Raw genomic sequence first — 26,982 nt, 5'->3', positions numbered from 1 at the left:
CATGAGAAACCTGAAGGTTTAATATTTCCAGACTGGAAGACAGGATATACGGTAGGTGCATATGTTATTAGGTCTAAATCCGTACTCTCTAGAGCGCAGGCGAGAGAGATACATAATAATCTACACGTGTAAAATATTAGAGGGAATGGTTCCAAATCTGAACACAGAGATTACGTCGCATAAAACCAGTAGGCATGACAAGATGTGGAAAATACCCCCGTTGAAAACCTGAGGTACAATAGGTACGCTGAGGGAGAACTATCAACATCAATGGCCCAAGACTTTCAACACTCCCGCTCCACGTAAGGAGCATGAACTGGCCGGCCTCTCACAGTGTTCGAGAGAACTCAACAACCTCCAGAGAATACCTGATAAACCAGGCTGTGATTCATACGTCAAACTTCGAGCAGCCGTGTCCAACAGTCTGGTTGACCAGGCGACCAAGCGAGAGGCCTGCCAGGTCGGAGACCGGGTCGCGGGGTCTTAGATCCCCGTAACCCCCACATAGTAGCCATAAGGTAGGCAGAGTTTTTACAATCTGAGACGAGCAGAACTCAAGTCATCACATTTGGATACAAACGAAACTTGGCATTGAGCAAATAAAATGCAATATTTTGTTATAAATAAGCTGAAGTTAACCAATTGTGGCGGCATGCGTCATATCCAGTAGTTATAACGAACAATTAAAAAGAACACAGAACTCCAAGAATGTTGTTCTCTTCTTATAACTATAAATAGGTAATGGCTTGCATGTGTGGAGGAACGAGCCATTGGGCTGACGTGGATGGCTATGATCATTGGCGCAAACTGCCCCCAGGGGGGTGGGGGGGGCTGGCGGAACCTGTCAACCACCTCAGTCTTGCAAGGTCTTCTTTCCCCTCGCCACGCCTCCCTTCCCTTCGCCACGCCTCCCTTCCCTTCGCCACGCCTCCCTTCCCTTCGCCACGCCTCCCTTCCCTTCGCCACGCCTCCCTTCCCTTCGCCACGCCTCCCTTCCCTTCGCCACGCCTCCCTTCCCTTCGCCACGCCTCCTTTCCCCTCGCCACGCCTCCTTTCCCCTCGCCACGCCTCCCTTCCCTTCGCCACGCCTCCCTTCCCTTCGCCACGCCTCCCTTCCCTTCGCCACGCCTCCTTTCCCCTCGCCACGCCTCCTTTCCCCTCGCCACGCCTCCCTTCCCCTCGCCACGCCTCCCTTCCCTTCGCCACGCCTCCCTTCCCTTCGCCACGCCTCCCTTCCCCTCGCCACGCCTCCCTTCCCTTCGCCACGCCTCCCTTCCCTTTCGCCACGCCTCCCTTCCCTTCGCCACGCCTCCCTTCCCTTCGCCACGCCTCCTTTCCCCTCGCCACGCCTCCTTTCCCCTCGCCACGCCTCCTTTCCCCTCGCCACGCCTCCTTTCCCCTCGCCACGCCTCCCTTCGCCACGCCTCCCTTCGCCACGCCTCCCTTCCCTTCGCCACTCCTCCTTTCCCCTCGCCACGCCTCCCTTCCCTTCGCCACGCCTCCCTTCCCTTCGCCACGCCTCCCTTCCCTTCGCCACTCCTCCTTTCCCCTCGCCACGCCTCCCTTCCCTTCGCCACGCCTCCCTTCCCTTCGCCACGCCTCCCTTCCCTTCGCCACGCCTCCCTTCCCTTCGCCACGCCTCCCTTCCCTTCGCCACGCCTCCCTTCCCCTCGCCACGCCTCCCTTCCCTTCGCCACGCCTCCTTTCCCCCCGCCACGCCTCCCTTCCCTTCGCCACGCCTCCTTTCCCCCCGCCACGCCTCCCTTCCCTTCGCCACGCCTCCCTTCCCTTCGCCACGCCTCCTTTCCCCCCGCCACGCCTCCCTTCCCTTCGCCACGCCTCCCTTCCCCACGCCTTCCTTCCCTTCGCCACGCCTCCCTTCCCTTCGCCACGCCTCCCTTCCCTTCGCCACGCCTCCCTTCCCTTCGCCACGCCTCTCTTCCCTTCGCCACGCCTCCCTTCCCTTCGCCACGCCTCCCTTCCCTTCCCTTCGCCACGCCTCCCTTCCCTTCGCCTCCCTTCCCTTCGCCACGCCTCCCTTCCCTTCGCCACGCCTCCCTTCCCTTCGCCACGCCTCCCTTCCCTTCGCCACGCCTCCCTTCCCCTCGCCACGCCTCCCTTCCCCTCGCCACGCCTCCTTTCCCCTTACCATGTCTAATTTTCCCTTTACCTTGCCTTCGTTCCCTTCGCCTCGCTTTTTAATTTACATTTTTGTGTTGGTGTTCACGTTAGTGGTGGGAGCAGATCCTGGTGACCGCCGCCCCGCACCTGCTTCACGCCGCCCTTTGTCTTGTGTATAATACGGTACTGACAGTTGTGTGGGAGAGTACCGGTGCCACTACTTGTGGCGCCAGGTTGTGTTCCTGTTCCGGACGTGTACCGGACGTGTGCTAAGTACGAGGATGCTGCGGCTCATTTTCATCCTAAATGTTGTTAGGGTCTGCAAAGGATGACACGAAACTGTGACTTGTATTCTTGTCTGTCCGATGTGAGACTGAGATAAGAGCAGTTGTGCAAGGACTGTGCCTTGAGTACAGTGTTTCTCACTGTACTTGGGCTTCATTTTGTTTGACTGGAAATTGTATAGCCATCACCCTACATATTTCTTTGGCCGTATTTTCTGGGTTATCACTCCATGGTCACTTATGTCAAATGTCATTGCAAGAGTCCGTGTATATAACATCTGTATTTAGTTTTCTGATGCTTCACTGATTTTGCCAGTGGTTGAGGAAGTGCAAAGAGACAGTTTTCCAGTTTCAAATCCAAGTTGTTTATTGTTGCGAAGTTTATTGTTCTCCATAAAAAGGTGATTTAACTTCTAATCACTCTTTCGAAAAGTAATTGTCTACAGTATGATGAGACCATCCTGTAAGATCTTAACCAAGGTTTGCTGACTCAAGTGCTCCTGGCATGTGGCTATTGCTTGCGCCTGCTCTCCTTACTACACTGAGTGCTCGCCTGCTACTGCTACTTCCCACTTGTAGTTAAATATGGACTTAAAAGGGTCTGGACCTGGGTCAGGGTTTATGGGTATTTTGTCTACTTCCCTTGCGAAGTTTGCTGTGCTTGTTACTACACATAAGGGGCATGACTGGCCGACCCCTGACAGTGTTCAAGAGAGAACTTGATAAACACCTCCAAAGGATACCTGATCAACCAGGCTGATACTCATTCGTCAGGCTGCGAGCAGCCGCGTCCAACAGCCTGGTTGACCAGTCCAGCAACCAGGAGGCCTGGTCGAGGACCGGGCCGCGAGGACGTTGAGCCCGAAATCATCACAAGGTATATTAGAGTAACCGGGTGTGGTGTTGTAGTCAGGGTTGCCAGATTGGGCTACAAGTAGCGAATTGGGCTACTTTTGAGAGCCCCACGCTCCCAAATTTTTAATTTCGCTACTTGCGACTTTTTGGGCTAGTTTAAACGCAAGTTTGGCTACTTTGGGCTATTAATATTAAGAAACTCAATGATGATTATTTATGCTTTAATAATATAATCTGTACAAATCACAGCAGAGTCCAACAGCCTGATTGACTAGACCACTTACCGCAGGAGAGCCCTGGTCAGAGACCGGCCCCTGGGGACGTTGATCCTAGGAACCTTTGAAAGAAAAAGTAACCGCAAGGCAAGGTAATCCTCCCCAGGGGCAATAGATTTCCCAACCTTAATTGTTAATAATACTTCATCCCAAAAGCTACAGCTGGTTCCACAGATCTTCATTAAGGGGAGAAAGTTATCTAGAAATTTACAGATTGATAAATGATGAGAAAGATCCCTTACAGTTAATACCTTTGTCAGGAAGACGATGGTTGGCAAGGAGCGGTAGTGTAAAGCGGCCGTTTGATCAGTGGGGTTCTCTAACAACTCATTACCAAATAGCTTTTTCCTCTTGTGATAAATATGTTGCAAGGCAACTATTTTCAATGTACGCTGGTCCCTCCAATAAGCTATATTTCACATGTCTCAAACCAATCCTAAATGATTTTGAAAGGATGAATTTACTTTATCAAAAGATGAAGCAGATCAGTATAGCCTTCACACTGTCTTAGAAAACTTCACTCTTGGAATACTCAGAAGAATCTTTCGTCCTCATCATGCAAAGCTTCATGTTAATTTGGACTACAATTCTATGTATCTGCCCCTGGAGAAACTGGACTTTGGTTACGAATTTTCAACACTTCTGGCCACTAACAGACAAAACAATTTTACAACCCAGGAAAAGTTTCAAAATGTTCAAGAAAGATGCGATAATTTTTTAATGAAAGCTTGCAAATAGCTTCTTTCTCGTATTCTAAGTAATGCTGAAACTATAAAAAAAAGGTGAAAAATCTGTTACCTGTTATATGCCTTAGCTTACATGGCCACCATTTTCGGAACTTCCGTTAGTATTAGCTGACCGATCTAAGCTTAGTGAAATTGAAAGTCAGTGGCGCCTACCGTTAACCATTGACTAGTCCAACATTTGTAAGGGACAAATTCAGACATCTGAATCGTCATTTTAGACCAAGACAATAACTGTCAAGAACACTGCTGGCGATCCCATACTGATTGACCTCGCTGAGTTTGTGTTGAAAATATACAGCTTGCCAATCAGTAATGCCCTGGTTGAACGGATATTTTCGAGAGTAACGTCTGTGAAAACTAAACTGAGAAATCTTGAATGGGAATGGGACTTGAGCTTTTGACATCAGTCTTGAGAATCAAAACATATCTTGAAGAAAATGTAACTTGTTGCTCGTCATTTGAACCACTCATGTCAATGCTTAAATATGAGTCTGCAATATACAAGAACAAGGTTGTGGATGCAGATCAAGATCTTGGTAATCTTCAACTGTAAAGACGTAGAAGGACTTCACACCCATTAAGCTACAAACAGTAAATATTGGTAAGTTATCCTATTATCATATTGGTTAAATATATATATGCAGAGATAATGTTAATAAAACAATTAAAATAGTTTAATGTACTCTATATATCATAATAGATTACTTTGAAACCCGTATCAGTCACTAAACAAAAAATTGGGCTACTCTTATTACAAATTCGCTACTTTTAGCAATTTAAATCTGGCAACCCTGAGTCAGAATTCAGCTCAAAAATCACGCTCAGGAGTCAAATTTCCGACATTTCACCCCCTCCCCGCTCAGCTCGTTGTCGCCGTGTGGGGGCTTGGTGGGCGGCTGCCGGAGTGTGATGCTCCTTGGGACAGTCCTGTCCTTTTCTAGCCTTGTGCTCCTGCTGCCGTCCTCTCCAATTCTGCTGGGCATCTTTTCCTTTTCCTTCTGTTTCGTTTTTCTCCCCCCTCTTCTCCTATCTGCTTGCCGTTTCCTGACGACCTTTTGCTCGTTCTGGTTCTTCCCTTGGACTTCTTCTATTTTGACGCCCGGGTGCTTGAGGAGGCATACTCTTGCACCCGTAGAACTGCAGTACCCGACGTCGAGAGCGAGGGGAACCTTTTATTGTCAATCCCCACTTCGTCACTGAACCCGATCTCGACGGACTGTCGGTTTCTTAAGGTGGCGTTTGTGGGGCGTATACTCACGACGCACCCCTAGGAGGCCCCGACAAGATCGGCGATAGCTTCTTGTTGGGTGTCCTGCCTCTAATTGTGGCTCCATGGTGGGTGTGGGGGCACATTCGTGAGTGAATTCTTCTTTCGTCAAGATGATTACCCCTGCTTCGGCTTCTTCTGGTTTACCTTCTCAGGCTCGTGGGGTGGGCGACCAAGCCCCCGAGTCGGTCCGTATTGGAAGACCGGGCTCTGTAGCCTCCGCTGCATTGGGCCCCGACCTTGCTCCTCCTTTGGCCTCTCTGACTCCTTCCCCTGGCTCCCCTCCCTCCTCTGTGGTTGGGTCGAGCCCCAAGCCCCCAGTGGTGACTACCTCGTCCCCTGGCGCGGCTCCTTCTCTCGTTGTTACTACTGCGCCTTTTAACCCCTCTCTCTCTGGGGGTTCTCACCGCCGTTCTCGTCACGGCCGCCCTCGCTCGATTCCTTCCAGTTCTGCTACCTATCAAGCCTTGTTTGGTCCCGCTTCGTGGGCCAAATATTTTGATCTCCTCCCTCTTGATTCTGCGCCTCCTGACGATTTCTCCCTTCATCGACATCTCATTGATTCCGTGGATGCCTCCATTACTTTTAACCCCACTCGTCTCGGTACGCGTGTCGTTGCTGCTCCTTCTCAGGATGCTGCTTCCCGCTTGGCTGCCTTATCCTGCCTTGGCGAGACCCCCGTTCGGGTCTCGAAGAACGTCCAGTTGAATGCCAGTGTTGGCACTATTTTGCTCCCGCCCCATGTTGCGACCGGTGTTCGGGACCTACGCGACTGCCACGACGATATTCGACATATCCTCGCTGCCCAGGGCCATTCTATTCTCCAGGTGGACACGTTTACTCGTCCCCCTCGTGGTAGTCGCCGTCAACCCCTCCGGGTTGTGAAGATTACCTTTGATGGTAGGACCCTTCCACCCTCTGTCATTCTTGCTGGTGCCAGGTGCTCTGTCCAGGAGTACATTCCTTCTCCTCGGCTCTGCAACAAGTGCTGGAGGTTTGGGCATGGTGCCCTCCGCTGCTCCGGGACTGTCTCTCTCTGTCCTTTGTGTGGTGGCGAAGGTCACTCTAAGTCGGAGTGCGCTTCTCCCCAGGCTCGTTGCCTCAACTGCGGTGAGGCCCATCCTACCTTCTCCCGTGCGTGTGTCCATTACAAGCTTGAGGCAGCCGTCCTCAACTTGAAGCACCGGGAGCGTTTATCTTTTCCTGAGGCGAGGCGCCAGGTTCGCCGGCTCCCGCCTTTTGCTAATATCTCTTATGCTCGCGTGTTGCGCTCTTCCTCTCCTCGTCCTTCCCGCCTTCCTCAGACTCACAACCGTTTCCAGGCCTTGGACCCTGATGCGCCCACTGCCCCCTCCTCTGTCCCTTTGGGTTCTCTCCCGAAGGATCCTCCTCCTGGTCCTCTGTCTGGGGTTCCCCTTCCTTCTACCCGGTCTGTCGTGTCTTCTGTGTCTCCTTCCTCGTCCCCCTCCGATCCTCCTTCCCATCCTCTTCCTCCATCTATCGGCTCTCCCCGCCATCGCGGGGATGTCCATCGCTCTCCTAACGGCCGTCGTGTGTGCTCTCGTTCGGCTTCTCCTGTTGAGACACTGGACTCCGTTGCCCGGTACGTAGTTGCTGGGACACCGGTCTCTTTACGTCAGAAGCGTAAGCCTGGCTCCTCTCCTTCCTCTTCCCCGGCGGGTAAGAAGGCTTCGCTTTCTTCCTCAGCTCCTCCTTCTGGCTCTGTTGCTCCTTCCACTCCCGTTTCAGTGCTTGCGCCCCCTGTTCCTGCTATGGAGGTTTCTTTGGCCCCTGCTTCCCTTTCGGTTGCTGCTCTTGCTGGGGTGCGCTCCTCTCTTTCTACTCCCCCTCTTCCTGCTGCTGTCCTTGACTGCTCCTCTCCGTTGTCTCCTCCTCCTCCTCCTCCTCCTCCTCCTCCTCCTCCTCCTCCTCCGGACCCTGCCCGCCCACCTCTGATCTGTTCTCCCGTTTCCTTCCCTCCGTCTTTGCTCAGTTTACCCATGCCCCCTAACCCTGACTTTGCTGACCCTGATCCCGACCCTGATATTCTTTAACGTGCTCTGTTGGTCTTTCGCCTTTGTTTCTTCCTTGTTCTCTGTTTTTGTCCTTTCTCTTCTCGTCGTTGTCCATTCTTCAATGGAACGTTCGAGGTTATTACGCCAATTTCCTCGAACTCCAACTTCTGGTTTCGCGGTTTTCGCCCCTTTGTGTCTGTCTCCAGGAGCCGATGCTTGGTGCTCGTCCTGGTCGTTTTCGTGGCTATTCCTTTCTCTCCCCCCCCCCAGCCATTGCTGGGGCTTCTAATTCTTCTGCTCTCTTGATTCGGGCTGATGTTCCCTTTGTTCCTTTACTTTTTCCTTCGCCTCTCCATTGTTCTGCTGCTCGTATCTTTGTGGGGAAATGGTACACAGTTTGTTCCATTTATCTCCCCCCGAGTGTCCCGCTCTCTCTTCCTGATTTGAAACACCTCCTAGACTCCTTGCCGGAGCCTGTGCTCCTGCTGGGTGACTTCAATTGTCGTCATTCTCTTTGGGGTGACGTTCTGACGAATACCCGGGGTCGCCTCCTTGAGCCGTTTCTCCTCTCTTCTTCCCTGTCTCTTCTGAATTCTGGTGAGCCCACTCATTTGGACTCTCGAACTCGCACCCTTTCTTGTCTTGATCTTTCTCTCTGCTCTTCTTCTCTTTACTTAGATTTCACATGGCAGGTTCTTGATGACCTCCATGGAAGTGATCATTTCCCCATCCTTGTTTCCTTTTTCTCTTTTCGCCCTTCCCTCTCTTTCCCTAGATGGCAGTTTGCTAAGGCGGACTGGACCCTGTTTTCCCTCAGTGCTACTCTCTCTGACCTCTCCCTTCTGCCCCTCTCTCGCGCTCTCCTCCTTTTTCATGACACTGTCTTCGACGCTGCCCTCCGCTCTATTCCTCGCTCTTCCTCTCGGGGTCCACGGAAGTGCGTTCCCTGGTGGAATGCGGACTGTGCTCGGGCTGTCCGCTGTAAGCGTGCAGCCTGGAAGAAGCACCGCCGTAGGCAGACGACCGATTCTTTTCTTTTCTTTCGGAAAGCGAGTGCGGTGGCCCGTAGGGCCATCCGTACGGCTAAACGTGAATGTTGGGCTTCTTATGTCTCGACAATTACGTCCGAAACCCCTCTGGCCCAGATCTGGAAGCGTATCCGCAAGATAGCGGGTAAGTTCGTTCCCGATGTTTCACCGGTCCTTCACCTCCATGATACTCTTGTGGCGGACCCGTTGCAGGTCGCTTCCGAACTGGGTTCCCACTTTTCTTCTGTTAGCTCTGGTCTTCATCTTCCCCAATCTTTCCTTCTTCGTAAACCTGTCCTTGAGTCTCGTCCTTTAGATTTCTGCACTCATCTTCAGCTTCCCTATAATGATCCCTTCTCTCTCTCTGAACTTCGTTCTGCCCTGGCCCTCTGCGGTTCTACGGCGGCGGGCTCCGATGGTATTCATTATGAGATGCTTCGCCATCTCCCTCCGAGCACGTCTCAGTATTTACTGAGTCTGTATAATCGGATCTGGGAGTCGTCGTCAGTCCCTGAGGACTGGCTCGATGCCGTTGTCCTCCCTGTTCGCAAACCAGGGTCTCTGGGTACTTCCCCTAAGGACTTTCGCCCTATTGCTCTCACAAGTTGTGTCTGCAAACTCTTTGAACGTATGGTTAACGTTCGTCTGATGTGGTTCCTGGAACACCATCACCTCCTCTCCCCTTCTCAATTTGGTTTCCGCAAGTGCCGCAGCACGACAGATGTCCTGGTGAACTTGGAGGTCTATATACGTACTGCTTTTGCTGCGAAGACCTCCGTTGTTGCCGTCCTTTTTGACCTAGAAAAGGCTTACGACACCACTTGGCGTTATCATATCCTATCTCAACTTCATTCTTTTGGCCTTCGTGGTCATCTCCCTCTCTTTCTCCGCAGCTTCCTCTCTCGTCGTTCCTTTCGGGTGCGCCTTGGTACCGCTCTCTCTCCCCCTTTTCAGCAATACGAAGGTGTGCCCCAGGGTAGTGTTCTGAGCACTACTCTTTTTCTGGTTGCCCTCAATGGTCTTCTTTCCTCTCTTCCTTCTGGTGTCTTCTCCGCTCTCTATGTCGATGATCTTACCCTTTGTTGTCAGGGTGATGATTCGCCTCTCCTTCAACGCCGGCTTCAACTTGCGATTGATGCCGTGTCGTCTTGGGCCACAGGTCATGGCTTCAAGTTCTCTACTTCTAAGACTTGTGCCATGACTTTTACGCGGAAACGGGTTGTTCTTCGTCCCTCTTTGTCACTTTATGGTCATCCCCTTGAATACAAAGATTCCGCGAAGCTTTTGGGGTTATTCCTTGACACTCGTTTGTCTTGGTCTCCCCATATCTCTTACCTCCGTGTTGAGTGCTCTAAGTCCCTTACCCTCCTTCGGGTCTTGTCCCATACTTCTTGGGGGGCAGATAGGCGCACTCTCCTTGCTTTACATTCCTCTCTCGTCCTGTCTAAGCTCGATTATGGTTGCCCTGCTTACTCGTCTGCTTCTCCTTCTACTCTTCGCCGTCTTGATGCTTTGCACCATACTGGGTTGCGCCTCAGTTCTGGTGCCTTTCGTTCGACTCCCGTCCTTAGCTTGTATGTTGACACTGGCTTCCTGTCTCTCCAGGACCGCCGTGATCGCTACTGTCTTCGGTATCTTGCGCGGTCCTTGCAACATCCTTCCTCTCGTCTCTGTCGTGCTTTAACTTTTACCCCTCCTGCGGTTCCTGTTCCTCTTCACCACCTCCCTCTTTCTGTCCGGTTATCTCGCCTGCAGGATTCTCTTTCCGTTCGTATTTCTGATGTTTCTCCTCGTGTTGTTCCTTCTTTGCCCCCGTGGAGGGTCCCTCTTCCGCGGTTTTGTACATCCTTGACTCGCATCACTAAAGCTTTTACCCCTCCTACAGTTCTCAAACGCCTTTTCCTCGAGCACTTTTCTTCTCACTCCCGCTCCGTTTCTGTCTTCACCGATGGGTCTAAGTCAGCGGACGGTGTTGGCTACTCTGTTGTTTTTCCTGATCGCACTTATATGTGTCGCTTGCCTCCGGAGACTAGCATCTTTACAGCGGAACTTTATGCTATTCTCTATGCTCTTCGTCTCCTGCTTTCTCGTTGTCAGTCTTCCTTTGTGGTTGTTGTTGACTCTCGTAGTGCCCTCATGGCTCTCGGGTGCTTTAATCCAGTTCATCCGGTAGTTGTCGAGATCCAGCATTGGCTGTTTCTCGTTCACAGTAAATTTAAGTCGGTTGAGTTTTGTTGGGTTCCCAGCCATATTGGCGTGTCTTTAAATGAGCGTGCGGATGCTGCCGCTAAGGAAGCTGTCCGCTCTTGTCCCATCTCTCGTAAAGGCATTCCGTATTCCGACTTTTACCCGGTTATCCATTCCTCAGTCCTTACCCGTTGGCAGGCTTCTTGGTTGTCTGTTACTGGTAACAAGCTACGTACTCTTAAATGTTGTGTTTCCTCGTGGCCGTCCTCCTTCCACCGTAACCGGCGGTGGGAAACAGCTCTAGCGAGGTTGCGTATTGGCCATACTCGCTTAACCCATGGTCACTTGATGGAGCGCCGCCCTGCTCCTTATTGTCCTAGTTGCATTGTCCCTCTTACGGTCGTGCATGTCCTTCTTGAATGTCCTGACTTCCAGGACGAGCGTGTGTCTTGCTTTCCGACCGCCCCTCGCGGTCACCTGTCCCTCGATAGAATTCTTGGTGACTCGGATACTTTTGATATCGTTCGCCTTATGCGTTTTTGTTCTCGTATTGGCATCCTTGGTGATATTTAGCGCCCTCTGATTATTTTGCGTATTTGATGGTGCTACATAGCCTTCCCGGTTTGGTGCCTTCTTTTGATAATTACTTACTTACTTCCGACATTTCAGATATTTTAAAAACTGCAGGGGGGGGGGGCAAAATATGACCCATCGCCGTTTTCAGTAATTGACATATTTTCGGTATAAAAAGTAGTAATTTGAAAATGAAAATAGGTGCAGAGTCAGAATTCGACTCAAAAATCACGCTCAGGAGTAAAATTTTCGACATTTCAGATATTTTGAAAACTGCAGGGGGGGGGGGGGGCAAAATATGACCCATAGCCGTTTTCAGTAATTGGCATATCTTCGGTATAAAAATTCGTAATTTGAAAATGAAAATAGGTGCAGAGAGTCAGAATTCGGGTAAAAAATCACACTCAGGAGTCAAATTTCCGACATTTCAGATATTTTGAAAACTGCAGGGGGGTTTGGGCAAAATATGACCCATCGCTGTTTTCAGTAATTGGCATATTATTGGTGTAAAAAGTAGTAATTTGAAAATGAAAATAGGTGCAGAGAGTCAGAATTCGGCTCAAAAATCACGCTCAAGAGTCAAATTTCCGACATTTCAGATATTTTGAAAACTGCAGGGGGGGTTTGGGCAAAATATGACCCATCACCGTTTTCAGTAATTGACATATTTTCGGTATAAAAAGTCGTAATTTGAAAATGAAAATAGGTGCAGAGAGTCAGAATTCGGCTCAAAAATCACACTCAGGAGTCAAATTTCAGATATTTTGAAAACTGCAGGGGGGTTTGGGCAAAATATGACCCATCGTTGTTTTCAGTAATTGGCATATATTCGGTGTAAAAAGTAGTAATTTGAAAATGAAAATAGGTGCAGAGAGTCAGAATTCGGCTCAAAAATCACGCTCAAGAGTCAAATTTCGGACATTTCAGATATTTTGAAAACTGCAGGGGGGTTTGGGCAAAATATGAACCTTCGCTGTTTTCAGTAATTGGCATATTTTCGGTATAAAGAGTCGTAATTTGAAAATGAATATAGGTGCAGAGAGTCAGAATTCGGCTCAAAAATCACACTCAGGAGTCAAATTTCGGACATTTCAGATATTTTGAAAACTGCAGGGGGGTTTGGGCAAAATATGACCCATCGCCGTTTTCAATAATTGGCATATTTTCGGTATAAAAAGTCGTAATTTGAAAATGAAAATAGGCGCAGAGTCAGAATTCGGCTTCTACTTTTTGTCTCTAAATTTCTCTACTACTACTACTTCATATATTTCTCTCACTTGCACACACGCACCCCCAGGAAGCAGCCCGTAGCAGCAGACTAACTTCCAGCTACCTGCTAGGCGAAAGAACTCTGCCCATATATTTCTGCCGCGGCTGGGAATCGAGTCCGGGTTCTTGGTACTAGGACCCCCGAGGGCTGTTGGATGGGCCGCGAGGGCCAGTAACTATCCCTGAAGATAGAGGAAGGTAGGAGGGCCGCCCGCCCGCCCTCACACCACTTACCTCATCCACACTTCTCAATATGTCTCCTCTCGCTCTCATCCTTTTATTACCCCTAGTTTGCGTATTATTGTCACTACCTTACCCGCATCTTATTGGTACATTACCCCAGGCGCACCCGACGCACCAAACACTGTGCCACTCGGCAAAGGGGGTTCTAAAGCTTGCAAAAAATTAAGATCATATTATTTGGAGACACTGTAAATACTGGGGGTATTCCCCGTCATACTTAAGAGAGCGGAGATCGCGAAACTCCACGAAGGTTATGATAAAGTTGACGCCAAACATTACACTGATAGTACTAACAACACAACAATAAAATCTTTGAAACTGTTAGACGTAAGATCTCTAAACACATGGAATCACACAGCTTCTACATAACCTTGGACATCATGGGTTCAGGGCGCTCCTGCATCTCAAAATTACTAGCCCACTATGACAAGCTTTCGAGAAATGTGACCATGGTGTTATTGTACACACAGTTGCCCACAGGGGGGAATAAAGTGGTATGAGGGATCTTTAATTTGGTAACGAACAGAACCCCAGTGTGTTTAATAGTGAAGGGAGTAACATTTGGATTATCCACCCTGACAGCAGTCCCGCATGGTTCTCTAACTTACTCTATAACTCATTGTCTTTTCCGGCGTAGACAAGGACACAAACTATAGTATTTTGTCATCCCTTGCAGGGAGCACTTGAGATTTTTATGTGCGTAGAAACTGTAGGTGGACAGCAAACCTCCAATCTGATGTAAACCAGACTTAGAAATGTGCCACAGAATACGTGATGCTCAATGAAGACACATTCTAGCGCCGTCACTCTGGTAAAAGCGAAGGCGGCAAAACAGGAACCACATATGAAACGCAGTTAAGTACTACATTAAGAATAGGCAACGTAGTAGACTTGGGAGTAATCCTGTCGAAAGACCTAACATTAAAAGAATGCACTGAAGTACTTGTCACAACCAAAAGACAAATGACAGGTTGGATAACAAGAACCTAATAAACAAGAGATGCAAAACCAGTAATTGTAATATTTAACACTACTTCTATCTAGAATGAGATATTGTGAACAGTAATTCAACGCTCGAGAAGTTACTGACCTCTAGAATGTGCAGATAATTTTTACTTCGCGAATCCATTTAATAAAACGTCTAAATTCAGAAGGACATAGCTGCTTTGGAGAGTGCAACACCGGGCAACAAAAGTAATTCCAGAGCTAAGTCATCTTTCGTATCAAGAGCCGCAGGGCATCAGGAAGGTTGAGGGCACAGGGCCCAACAACACTGAGGCCCAACACTGCAAACCAGGCATGACAGGGCGGATCTCATTGAAACTTATAATATTGAACAAGTTCGAGAATGTTGATCCGGACAATTTCTTCAAAAGGTCAAATGTAACACAAACAAGAAGCAACGATTTCAAGCTCAACAAACCCCAATGTAGACCTGACAATAGCTGTTTTTTTTTCACCCACAGGGTTTTAAACCCATGGAACCGCCTACCTGCCGAGGCCATAAATGCCAAAAGTGTGGTTGGTTTCAAAATCTATCTGGAAAAGATCATAAAGGCAAATGGGGGGGGGGGGGACGACCTTCGACAAGCCGCCGGCTTCCTGTCCTCGTCTAAGCCACTAGTGTTAGTGGCCCTCGGGTAAATCAGGTATTACTGGGACCGCTTAAACTCTGCCCGACTGTTCTCTTTAGAGCGCGGACGGGAGAGGCTACATAATAACTCACTCCTGGAAAATATTATTATTATTATTAACATCTTTATTGACAAAATTAATTACAATTTTGCCTAATCTGAGGATTTTGATAGTCTTATTAAATTGAGGTTAATGCTAGTATTCACTGTCACGCAGGACAGAGGGTCATACATGAGACAATAGGTCTAAACTGTAGGCTGAAGCACATATATATCACGGTTACAATCAATGTTTTAATGTGTGGATATGTGAAAACAACTTTCTATTGTGCACTGCCACACAAGGGCAGGGATGGGTTCATAAGTGATGCAGCTTAGAGTATAAATAGAAATTGTTCTTCATTCTTTAAAATGGACAAGCAAATTTTGGGTAAATTGTTAGGATGTCGTCCAGAACACCTGAGTCAATAAAATAGTTACACAGTTGGTGGTACAATAGGCCAGGAGGTCTAAAGTCCTTTACGGTTTCACATTCATCAATATAATGTTCTAGTGAATGCATTAAAGGTTTATCACAGAGTTTACAATCTGAATATTCTGGTAGTGGCTCAGCCTCACTAACCTGCCAGATGTGTCTATAGCCAAGGCGAATTCGCGCAATTACTACATCACATTGCCTGGTCCGGTTACTGTGCTGACCATACAAATACCTATTATTACAGAACTTGTCATAACTTTTAATACTGCAGCTTTCAGGTCTCTGTGCATTTCTTAGTTCTTCTAAATCTGAATTAATTTCTTTAATTTGTATGTTTCTAATAACTGCATTAGATAGTCCAAAGTCATAATCAATGTTTTCTTTCCTGCAAGCCTCATTGGCCAATTGATCTACAAAGTCATGTTTTTCAACTCCAACATGGGATGGGATCCACACAAATTTTATACAAGAATTATTATCATTGGCAAAAATTACATTCCATTTAATATTACAAGCTACTTCCGACATACATTGTGATGGGTTATTTAAGGACTGCAGAGCACTTTTAGAGTCACAGAAAATAACTCCACCACCATTGAGCTTAAGGTATTCAGTGGCTAGATAAATACCCAATAGCTCGGTCTGTGTCGTGCTTGCCCAGTTGTTCAATCTCTGTGTACTAGTCATGATCATTTCATTCCCTTTATACACTGCACATGCACAACCTGTTCTACCAGTGCCTAACTGCACAGAGCCATCAGTAAAGGCATAGGATTCAGTCGGTTTGAGAATTTGAAGATGACTGTCAATAGCTTCTAATGTTATACATCTCAAAATGTCAGTGTTATACATTTGTTTTACACTGATGGGAGTATAATGCAGAGAGACCTCCACATCTTTCCAAGGGGGAATATAGTGAACAGTTTTATCTGGAAAATATGGTACCATGGGTACTCTGAGACACATCAACGTTAAGGGCGCCAGACTTTTCAACACTCTCTCCTTCCCTGAGCCCAGCCCCTCTTATCCCTTTCCCTAACCCCTCGTCTCCCCTTCCCTAACCCCTCGTCTCCCCTTCCCTGCCCCCCAACCCCCCTTTTCTCCCCTCTCCCCTTTCCCGAGGCGGCGTGTGTGGTGTGGGAGCAAGTGGTATCATCTGGTGCTGCTAACCTGACCTGGGGCTTGCGGCCCCGCCCAGTTTTTACTGTGCTGCTGCCGGGTATGTCAGCTTTTTACACTCACGTTGTTAACACTGTTGGCTCATCCTTGTCAGTGTCGGGATTGTCTTTGATCCATTGTACACAATTAGCATGTTATAAGGGTTCAAATGGTGCATCAAATGTGTTCCAGAAAGGTAAAAGGAAGTGCGTGTTGTGCTCACATTTGGACTCGACACGAGACAAGGTGTTTATTGACCTGCTCAACCCACTTCAAATGTCGCGACTAGATCAGTCTGGTAAGGATAGAGCATCAAGTAACATATACCACACTGAAGGAGAACTACAGCTACACATCTATTAAACAATTTTGGAAATCTTAAATTATTTTTCCACATCAAGCAAATTTGAATAATGTTCCATATTGGATCACTGTGTTCAGGAGACCACGTGCGCAAGTCAACAAAATTCTAAAAGAACAGAATTAATCCAAGTTGAAAAATCAGATTTTTTGTCATAAACACGAACCATCCTATGAGCAGCATATCAGATTTTAACATAAATTTTACAGATTTCGAAGGTAATCCGGATATGGCGCCGGATTCTTAGTCATGTTTCAACGTCATCTAGATTATATAAAGCTTGGAAGTCCGAGGCTGGGGAGAAAGGTGGGGGGCAGTGGTGGTGGTGTTGGGGATTGGGGTGTGGAGAGACTGGGTGGGGGTGGAGTATAGGGGTGTGGAGAGACTAGGTGGGGGTGGGGTTTGGAAGGTGGAGACTCTGGGTGGGGGTGGGGAAGAAGGTGGAGACGTGCTTCTCAACGCCCCGAGTGCTGTTAACAAGGAACTCCTTCGTGTCTTGGTGGCACATCTTGTGTGAGGGTGGCCGCCTCGCTCCCCCCCCCCCCCCACACGTCTGCTGCCACCGTAGATGATATTGCATGTGCCAGTTGTATTGTTCAATTTCAGCCAGGAGGAAATATCCATGACTTTAGTATTTGGTGACTAGCAGTAACCCGTGAGAAGGTTGCAGTGTGTGGAGCAGGTGTGCAGGGGGACCGCGGCAGCCCCCCCCCCCCCCCTCTGCAGCTATCCCAGCCCATCCTCCGAATAGACAATGAGTGTTAATGCTAAATGTAATAAGTACAATTCTGACCATCGGCATAGTACATAAATACACTTAATCGCCAGTATCGCACCAGAATATTGTGAATATTAGAGTTTACCTGAAAAGCTGTATAGAACACCACGACCTAACCTAACCTTGGGAGTGTCGGAGGACAAGCATGTAAACAACATTTATTGCTTCTTAATTACAATTAGTACTTACCTATAGCTATATTGATATTACAATTCTATAAAACTAATAAAACAATCCCCCGCCCCACCCGTGTTGATGTAACTAGTCACTGCTCTACCAGGATATGTTCTGCTATTTTATTTTTGCCGCCAGAGGCGGGTAGTTTATTGTGCACCCCATACTCATCCTGTGAGCGGTTGCGCAAAAAAACATTACAGAGGGCACAAAAGGTATTTATCAGACCTCAACGGAGAGTATTACATAAACAATTCCATCTATTCTTCACACGCCTTATAATTACAATGTTAGCAGGTTACAGAGAATGTTCTATTTCAAGAGCTATATATTTACAGTAAATCATTATACATTAATGGTAGGTCTTATCTCTAATACATAATTGTTCTACGACACTTGTCACGTCCACTGGTTATCTCAAACACCATTCAGTCCTTAATATTATTCTATTTAACCATTAGTTAATTACGTATACAGTGTTTTATCATTCACTGGGATACGGAGCAAAGTCGTGTATCAGTTTGACACTTTTAAGGCTGATGTATCGTGTAAGGAAGGTCCCTGCTGGGAGGTCCACGGTTTTTCAACATCCTCCCAACGAGTATAAGAAATATTGCTGGAACAACCGTAGACATCTTCAAGAGAGAACTAGGTCATTTTCTCCAAGTGCCGGACCAACCGGGCTGTGGTGGGTATGTGGGCCTGCGGGCCGCTCCAAGCAACAGCCTAGTGGACCAAACTCTTACAAGTCAAGCCTGGCCTCGGGCCGGGCTTGGGGAGTAGAACAACTCCCAGAACTCCATCAAGCAGGTATTAAGCAGATGTTATCACTTTGGCACTGTGGCCTACACTGAACAATCGCCACATAATGCCACTACTCAGGAACGTTGTTAAACATTGAAATATCAATAAATAATGCCAACACTGGCACGTGGCCCTACACCAAATATTATCTCACTCGCAGGAATGGAACACAATTATTCACAAATAAATTAATGTGCAACAAAGCAACAGATATCTCAACCTGTTCAGATAGGATGTCAGAACATCCTATCAAATATTAAGGCATCAAAATAAATACATACATACACACATACACACGCACACACGCACGCACGCACGCACGCACGCACGCACGCACGCACGCGCACACGCGCGCGCACGTACGTACGTGGAAACTGAGTACCCACATGAGCCACAGGTACGTTAGAAGGAACTTTTTCAGTGTCAGAGTAGTTAACAGTTGGAATGCATTAGGCAGTGATGTTGTGGAGGCTGACTCCATACACAGTTTCAAATGTAGATATGATAGAGCCCAGTAGGCTCAGGAATCTGTACACCAGTTGATTGACAGTTGAGAGGCGGGACCAAAAAGCCGAAACTCAATCCCCGCAAGCACAACTAGGTGAGCACACCTAGGTAATTCGTAGTAATCGTAGGTAATTACACTTAGGTAATTACACGCACGGACATAGGGCGCTGGTGGCTGAGTGGACAGCACGCTGGATACGTAATCCTGTGATTCGGGGGTTCGATTCTCCGCGCCGGAGGAAACAGATGGGCAGAGTTTTTGTCACCCCTGATGCCCCTGTTACCTAGCAGTAAATAGGTACATTAGAGTTAGTAAGCTGTTACGGGCTGCTTCCTGGACGAGGAGGGGGGGGGGGATAGTGCGTGTGTGAAAAAATTAGTTAGTAGTTAATAACAGTTGATTGATTGACAGTTGAGAGACGGGCCGAAAGAGCAGAGCTCAACCCCCGCAAGCACAACTAGGTGAATACATATGGACTGAAAACAGCCGCTATGGCAACCACAGAAATTCGCCCCTATACAAACGTCTGACGCTATTTCTTATATAACTTCATCATAGTATCAGCTAAAAAATACGTCGAGCTCGTTAAACTTTTAACAAATTATAGCAGTACATGAAAATTACAGCTGCACCTTCCTGGCCTTCACTGACTGATTGGTGAAGATTAATCTGATTTATTAATGGAGCTCGGTGGATAGAGCTCGGGCCTCCCACACGCAGGGTCCACGGTCCCAGTAACTACATGTTGACTGTGATGTGTTCGAAGTCAGACTGATTCAGTTTCTTCTTTCTACACTCGGCAGAGTAAGATCATAGTCTCCCTTGACCCATGGAGGCTCTCGTATACGAACAGTATTGGTATTATTACACACAGAGATCACACTAACGTGATGCATCAAATGAACAAATCCACAAGGGCCGTGACGAGGATTCGAACCTGCGTCCGGGAGCATCCCAGACACTGCCTTAATCGACTGAGCTACGACAGGGTAAAAGAGATGAAACCGAATTTCTACTGAACTTACTGGATCCTGTAGCCTCTCCGAGCCACAAACCAGAATTTTAACTTGCTAAATGATCTCTCACAGCTGACGTTGTGTACTGCCATGGTTAACACTATCAGAATACCAATGGGAAGACGTTCACATCTCCATACTGAACAATATAGTCGAGAAACTCCTCGGGTCTTGATGTTTTCATGTTGACTCGACTTGATGGCAACATTCTGCGATCTAAAATGTCTTCATATAGCTGCTGTCTATCAACTGTGAGCTGTACAGGTCTCCTCAATTACCTAATAATTTGTAGACGATGAGTCACAATAACGTGCCTTAAGATATGAAGACTAAACCACACGCCAGAAAATGAGATGACGTTTCAGTCCATCCTGGACTATTATCAAGTCGACAATCGACGTGATAATGGTCCAGGGCGGACTGAAACGTCGTCGTCTCCTCATTTATTGGTGTATGGTTTAGTCTTCACACCTAATAATTTGTACAAATGGTTTATCACTCGGGTCATGCTAGTGCTTCTCACCCATGATAATCAAAGACAGATCATACATCTGAAGAACATTATCTTCACTCTCCGAGGAAGGCGTGTCCGACTTTAATATAAACTGAAGAGTGGCGGGCGGGCGGGGCCCGTGCCACACCTCTGATGCACACAGCATAGACTACTTAGAATTTGCAGAAGATATGAAGACAAAATGACCCACCTCCATAACATCACACTGGGTCCGTGAGTTGCCCCTTATGTCCCATACGTTTTAACATCTGCTACTCATCCCTAGTTTTCGACGGGAGACATCTCCCGTCACGCAGGGTGCAGTCGCGCCTCCACAGATCTCCAGTATCAGCTCTTGATACTGGTAATGGCTCCAAAGGGCCACCACTTATGGGCTATTCATGCCCGTGCCACCTTTTGGGTGGCTTAATCTTCATCAGTCAATCAATCCTAGTTTTCTCGACTTTTTTTTCCACTCTCGTTCCAACACTTGAACAAGAGTTCACTGTATATACAAATGTCTTCATTTGTTCTATTAGCACTGTCTATAAGAATGCCATTAATTTGTTTATATACAAATCAAAATACACTACAGTATTTTCATGCACATGTCATTTAAAAAGTTTAATTTCAATATCTGGGTGCTTGCATCCTTCTTTTCAAAAGAATTAAACTTCTTGTCGTTCCTCAAACGTTTTCCGCGCCTGCGCTCTTGAGCCTCAAGCAGGACGGGGATTGTATGCCCGTAACTATACCGCAGTTTGTATACAATCAATCACAATGTCTAAAGTAACTTGTAATAATAAATAAAAAAGATGGTTGCTTCCGGTAATATATTTATCTTATTTAAATTTGAGTTGCTTCCATCTCATGTCGGAGTTGGGAAGGTGTGACTTTGTAAGTCAATTGGCCAATGCGGCCGCAAGAAAGTAAATATTGACTTCGAATTATATATTTCAGTTATTAAAAACAATGTTCGAGCCTGGCCTCTGGCCGGAGTCTGTGAATAGAAGAACTCCCGAAACCCTCTCCAGGTATGTTCCAGGTAAAACATACAAACTTCAGGGAACATTGAAATTGAAATAAGTTTATTGAGGTAAAATACACACAAAGGGATGAGGTAGCTCAAGCTATTCTCGCCCCGTTCAGTACATCGTGTTAATACATACATACACACATCACAAACAATAAACATATTACCAAACATTGAGAGATAAACATATACATTTCCTCCTTTACACAAGTAGTATGGTATCAGACGTACACACACATACTTCTATGACCTAGGTATACTGTATAGACATCAGGGAACATTGTATAGTCATCCTGTGAAGTTTCTTAATAAGATAATTGTGTCTCGGGATAATTATACTAGAGTGATTTGTCTGATAATTACGTTAACAAATGGTTGTGGATGTGAGCGAGTGAAGAATACAGGTGTGATCTTGGTGATTGTTGGTAACATAAGGTGTTATTATTGTTACAGGTGTCACGGCTGGTGATCATGCACGAGGAGGCCGAGGATGGCAACGCTATGCCGGACCTGGAGAAACCTGTCATGGCTGTCTCAAAGGCTGTCATCAACCTAGTCAAGGTAAGTCACTTAACGTTAGCTCGTTAATGTCACCTGAACGGTAGCTGTTATAGCCGACTCCACCAACTAAACCCAGCAGGAATTTAGAGCCAGGAAATATATTGTTTTGGGGCAGTGTACACTGGGATGACAGCTGTGTAAAGTGGCTTGGTCATTCCTGAGTGTCGGGTATGGGCACCTCTAGTTAAACGTGAACTGTAAAGTGTATGGCGGGTGTGGCGTGCACGATGCCATTAAGGAGAGGCTAGAGAGTTGATAAGAGTAGAGGGTGGTGTGGGCACGGGTGGATGGTGGCCAGTGGGGAGAGAGAGATTGATTTAAAATTGTTATTGTTGTTTTAGGTTCAGCTGCTGGGAACTAAAAGTTGCAAGTAGCACGGGCTATGGTGAGCCCGGAGTGGACTTACCTGGCACAGGAGCGGTGGTGTAGAGATTTAGAAGGGAGTTAACGAAGAATTAGCTCTAGTAAAAGCACCAGAGGCATGTGTCAAGCAGTAGTGGTGAGAGGCAGCATGTGGCGGGGTACACAACCCTTCCTCTAGTACACCGCATTTAGACGTTAAAATCCAGAACGGACAAATAAAGGTGTGCTATAAATCATAGCGGCGCTCAGAAACATTCATGTTTTAGGTGTGTAGTTGATAGGTTTGGTTTGATCTGATCGTTTTAGTATACCTTTTTCTATCCACTTTAGTACTATCTTTTTCTATTGTGTTAATAGGACGATGCGATAAGTCATTTAGAGATGTTTACAAGCGATGAAGAAATTATAGGTTACTATCCAAATAGTTCAGTAGGTCAGGCAAATGATGTATTTTTGTTTGGTATTTAAATGTGTAGTTTGGCGTCTCTTGTGCTGCCACCTTCTGATGCAAGAGTTTTTCTTGCTCTCTTGCTCTTGAATCAAATCCAATATAGGACAAGATGGAGTGAGCGGGGATAGGGGAAGAGGTAGTGGGGGAGATGAAAGGTTTTTAGGATAAGATAATGTGCGTGGGCTTGACCCAGCTGCACGACGTTTATGACCAGACTAAGCAATGGCGGCAAGATAACGGATTTTTTAAGTGACAACATCCCGTCTCTCGGGGCACCCACGGAGACTGTCAGCCCTCAGCTGGCAATGGAAGTTCACACCAGTTCTGGCTTTGGATCCACCAAGATAAAAGCAAGAAAACAGAAGTCAGTTGGGTCCTCCATCCCCCAAGAAGGGGGAGAAGAGTGCAGGAGGCTGGATAGGTATAAGCTAGGTGGTTAAGGAGCGGTTAGGAGGAGCTAGGTCCTTAGATGAATGTTGGAGTAGGGGGTGGGTCATTAAGCTGAAAATGTGAATGTTTCTGGGTCTGCTAAGGTAGGTTGTATAGTTGTCATGGAAGGTGAGAATTCTTGTGACTTGCTTTTTCTCCCATTGTATTCCAGACCAAGTTCAGCACCGGGGCATTCGCCCATTCGTGCAGGGAGGGCTTCACGGATGGCAAAGTCCTGCCACTGGTGGACTAATACCCAGCGCAGGGCTCTGTTCTGGGTACGCTGGAGTTTTGTCCTGTTAGTTGGGTTTGGGAGTGATAGTGGAATCAGTGTATGTGAGAAGTGGGAGAATGAGAGTTTTGTAAAGGTAGTGCTTAGAGGCTGGGGTAGCGCGTCTTAAGCGTAAGAGTGTAGAGAGAGTTTGATAGGCTATAACTTTTTTGTAGTGTGTTAGTGTGTGTGTGCGCATAGGAAAGTTGTGATCTAGTGTGAGGCCGAGTACTGTGGTGGTGTTTACCTTAGGGATGTGGACTGGGTCTGGTGACTGTGAGTAATTTTAATGAAGCTGGGTCTCGTCGTTTGTCACAGAAGAAACAGGTGATCTTTGGCTTCTTTGGGTTGGTTTTTATCCTCCAGTCATGTTCCCAGAGAGTTACTCTGTCTATTTCTTCCCGTGTTCTGCGTGTTGAGGGTGTCTATGGTGTATCCTGAGATCAGTTGGGTCACGTCGTCAACGTAGAAAAGAGTCAGTGATGTCCAGTATAGTGGGGCGGGGATGTCATTGATGTAGAATGTGTAGAATCAGTGAGAATACTGAGCCTTGGCGAACTCCAACATTCAGGTTGAAGTATCCTGACACCTTGTTGAGGAACTTGATCCGTAATTTTCCGTAAGAAAGCTGCAGCATAGTAACCCCTGCATGTTGCCAGGTAGATATCAAAGAGTGCAGAGTTTGTACCAGAGGGCGCTGTGCCTCAGATATTGTGTCAAACGGCTTTTCGACATCTTTGCAACGAAGGCTGTCTTGACATTTTGATGTTTGTTGAGGTAGTTTGTTATTATGTTGAAGCGTCTTGTGTGAAGCGGTGCTGGCGAAAGCCAAATTGTTTGTCGGTTAACCAGTTCCTGTGTTCAAGGTGATGTCTGAGTCTATAATTTAAAAGTCTTTCAAATACCTTACCTAGTGTCTCTAGCAAGCTATTCGGTCTGTAGTTCTTGGGGTAGGTCAGGGTTTTTGAGGTTTTGGGATAATAATTATTGTGGCCTCTTTGAATGGGCAGGGGAAATATCTTGAGGCTAGTGAGGGGTTGTATATGCCCGTGAGTGCAAGGATCAGGGAGTCTGGGAGTTGCTATAGAAGAGATTGGCCTAGACCTGAGGCTCCTGGGGCTTTGCTTAGGGTGTTTTCGAGCACGAGTTTAATGTCTTCGGGTAGTAGTGGAGTTGAGTGCGCCTCGTTCGTCTAGCGTCGTGAGGTCGATGTTGGGGCAGTACTCACCTAGTTGTACTCACCTAGTTGTGCTTGCGGGGGTTGAGCTCTGGCTCTTTGGTCCCGCCTCTCAACTGTCAATCAACAGGTGTACAGGTTCCTGAGCCTATTGGGCTCTATCATATCTACACTTGAAACTGTGTATGGAGTCAGCCTCCACCACATCACTTCCTAATGCATTCCATTTGTCAACCACTCTGACACTAAAAAAGTTCTTTCTAATATCTCTGTGGCTCATTTGGGCACTCAGTTTCCACCTGTGTCCCCTAGTGCGTGTGCCCCTTGTGTTAAACAGCCTGTCTTTATCAACCCTGTCAATTCCCTTGAGGATCTTGAATGTGGTGATCATGTCCCCCCTAACTCTCCTGTCTTCCAACGAAGTGAGGTTTAATTCTCGTAGTCTCTCCTCGTAGCTCATACCTCTCAGCTCGGGTACTAGTCTGGTGGCAAACCTTTGAACCTTTTCCATTTTAGTCTTATGCTTGACTAGATATGGACTCCATGCTGGTGCCGCGTACTCCAGGATTGGTCTGACATATGTGGTATATAATGTTCTGAAAGATTCCTTACACAAGTTTCTAAAGGCCGTTCTTATGTTAGCCAACCTGGCATATGCTGCTGCTGTTATCCTCTTGATGTGAGCATCAGAGGACAGGTCTGGCGTGATATCAACCCCCAGGTCTTTCTCTCTCTCGGACTCTTGAAGTATTTCATCTCCCAAGTGATACCTTGTATCTGGTCTCCTGCTTCCTACCCCTATCTTCATTACATTACATTTGCTTGGATTAAACTCTAACAGCCATTTGTTCGACCATTCCTGCAGCTTGTCCAGGTCTTCTTGAAGCCTCAAGCTGTCCTCCTCTGTCTTAATCCTTCTCATAATTTTGGCGTCGTCAGCAAACATTGAGAGGAATGAGTCTATACCCTCTGGGAGATCATTTACGTATATCAGAAACAGGATAGGTCCAAGTACAGAGCCCTGTGGGACTCCACTGGTGACTTCACGCCAGTCTGAGGTCTCACCCCTCACTGTAACTCTCTGCTTCCTATTGTTTAGGTACTCCCTTATCCACTGGAGCGCCATACCAGGTGCAGTGTGTGGTGTTCTGTGGGTTTTGGCGGATCCGTGTTTCTACTGTTGTTTTGTAGTGCTGTTGGTTGTTTGGGGGGGGGTGAAGATGTCTTGCCAGTGCTGTGTGAAGATATCCACTACTTCTGTTGGATCAATGAAATTTTGGTTGTTATGAGCGATGTATTTAAACGCAGAAGAGGAGGAGCTGCCCCTGATCCTCCTAATGAAATTCCAGAATTGTTGTGGGGAAGTTGTTCGTGTGTATAGTTCAGCTTTCTGTAAGAGAGTCTTCCAGTGGTTGGTGTGATCAAGGTCTAAGCTGTTAAGTGTGTGGTATTTGAGGCTGGTAAGGTCTGCAAGTACCTGGCCGTGTCTGTGAAGGTTGTGTATGAATCTGTTATGGTAGCAGATGAGGAGTCTTGATTCTGGTGGAGGGAAAGGAGTAGTACCTTGTATTGTGGGGGGAGGGGGGGGAGCACGCCCTCCATGACGTTCTTTTTCACTGCTCTCCATTACTGGTCAAATCCTAGAATCATTAATCACTCAGCAAATGCTGATATTTTTTGACCATCCTCGGCTAGTGTGTGATCGACAGTATGGTTTTAGAAAAGGCCGATCTGCTGCTGATCTCTTGCTAAATCTCTGCACTAAGTGGCATCAGTCACTGGATGAGTCCAAGATCAGCTGTGTTGTTGGTCTAGAGCCTTTGTAGGAGCCTTTGATCGGGTCTGGCACTCTGGATTAATAATGAAGCTTCAAGCACTAGGCATCTCAGGCTCCATCTTAAGACTTAGTAGGCCTGCGGCCCGCAGGCTCACATGCCCACCACAGTCCGGCTGTGGTGCTTATGATGGTAGTGGGGAGGACGGCGTGAAGTGGGCGGTGGATGGGTGAGTGACAGTAATCCCTGGATGGGTGGTGTGGCCACGCACGCCTCGCTAATACTCTCGTTAACACCTCCAGCTCTCCTGGCCGCCCTCTCCACACACTGTCAGCATTAGCGTCACTGAACCTCTTTGAAATTACATTATCACATTCTATAAGAGCATGGTGTTATTACATGTGTGAACTCGCCTGGCGCTTCGTGACCTTATGACCTGCGGTTCGTATCCTGGCCGGGGAGGATTGACCGGGTGCCACTCCTTAACTGTAGCCTCTGTTTACCCAACAGTAAAATGGGTACCTGTTGTTAAGCGATTTGGCGGGTCGTATTCCGGGGAACATTAGGATTAAGGACTTGCCCCAAACGCTGTGCGTGCTGGTGGCTGTACAAGAATGTAAGAACTCTTGCATATACCTGTATAAATAAAAACAAT

General features: G+C 47.3%; 1 protein-coding gene across 19 annotated transcripts in view; it reads left to right on the top strand.

Moving 5' to 3' along the window:
* The window catches only part of Vinc (vinculin), a 228,296-nt gene that overhangs the window by 91,380 nt on the left and 109,934 nt on the right, over positions 1 to 26,982 (top strand). For all 19 annotated transcript variants that reach the window (XM_069310862.1, XM_069310860.1, XM_069310858.1 and 16 more), the window contains one exon: positions 21,754 to 21,861. In XM_069310862.1, the coding sequence (XP_069166963.1) occupies positions 21,754 to 21,861 (108 nt within the window). The remainder of the gene's footprint in view (positions 1 to 21,753; positions 21,862 to 26,982) is intronic.

The sequence above is a fragment of the Procambarus clarkii genome, chromosome 68 (genome assembly GCF_040958095.1).
Source record: "Procambarus clarkii isolate CNS0578487 chromosome 68, FALCON_Pclarkii_2.0, whole genome shotgun sequence".
Classification (NCBI taxonomy): Eukaryota; Metazoa; Arthropoda; class Malacostraca; order Decapoda; family Cambaridae; genus Procambarus; species Procambarus clarkii.
Note: the sequence above shows the minus strand (reverse complement) of the source record. Positions and strands in the feature narration are given on the sequence as shown.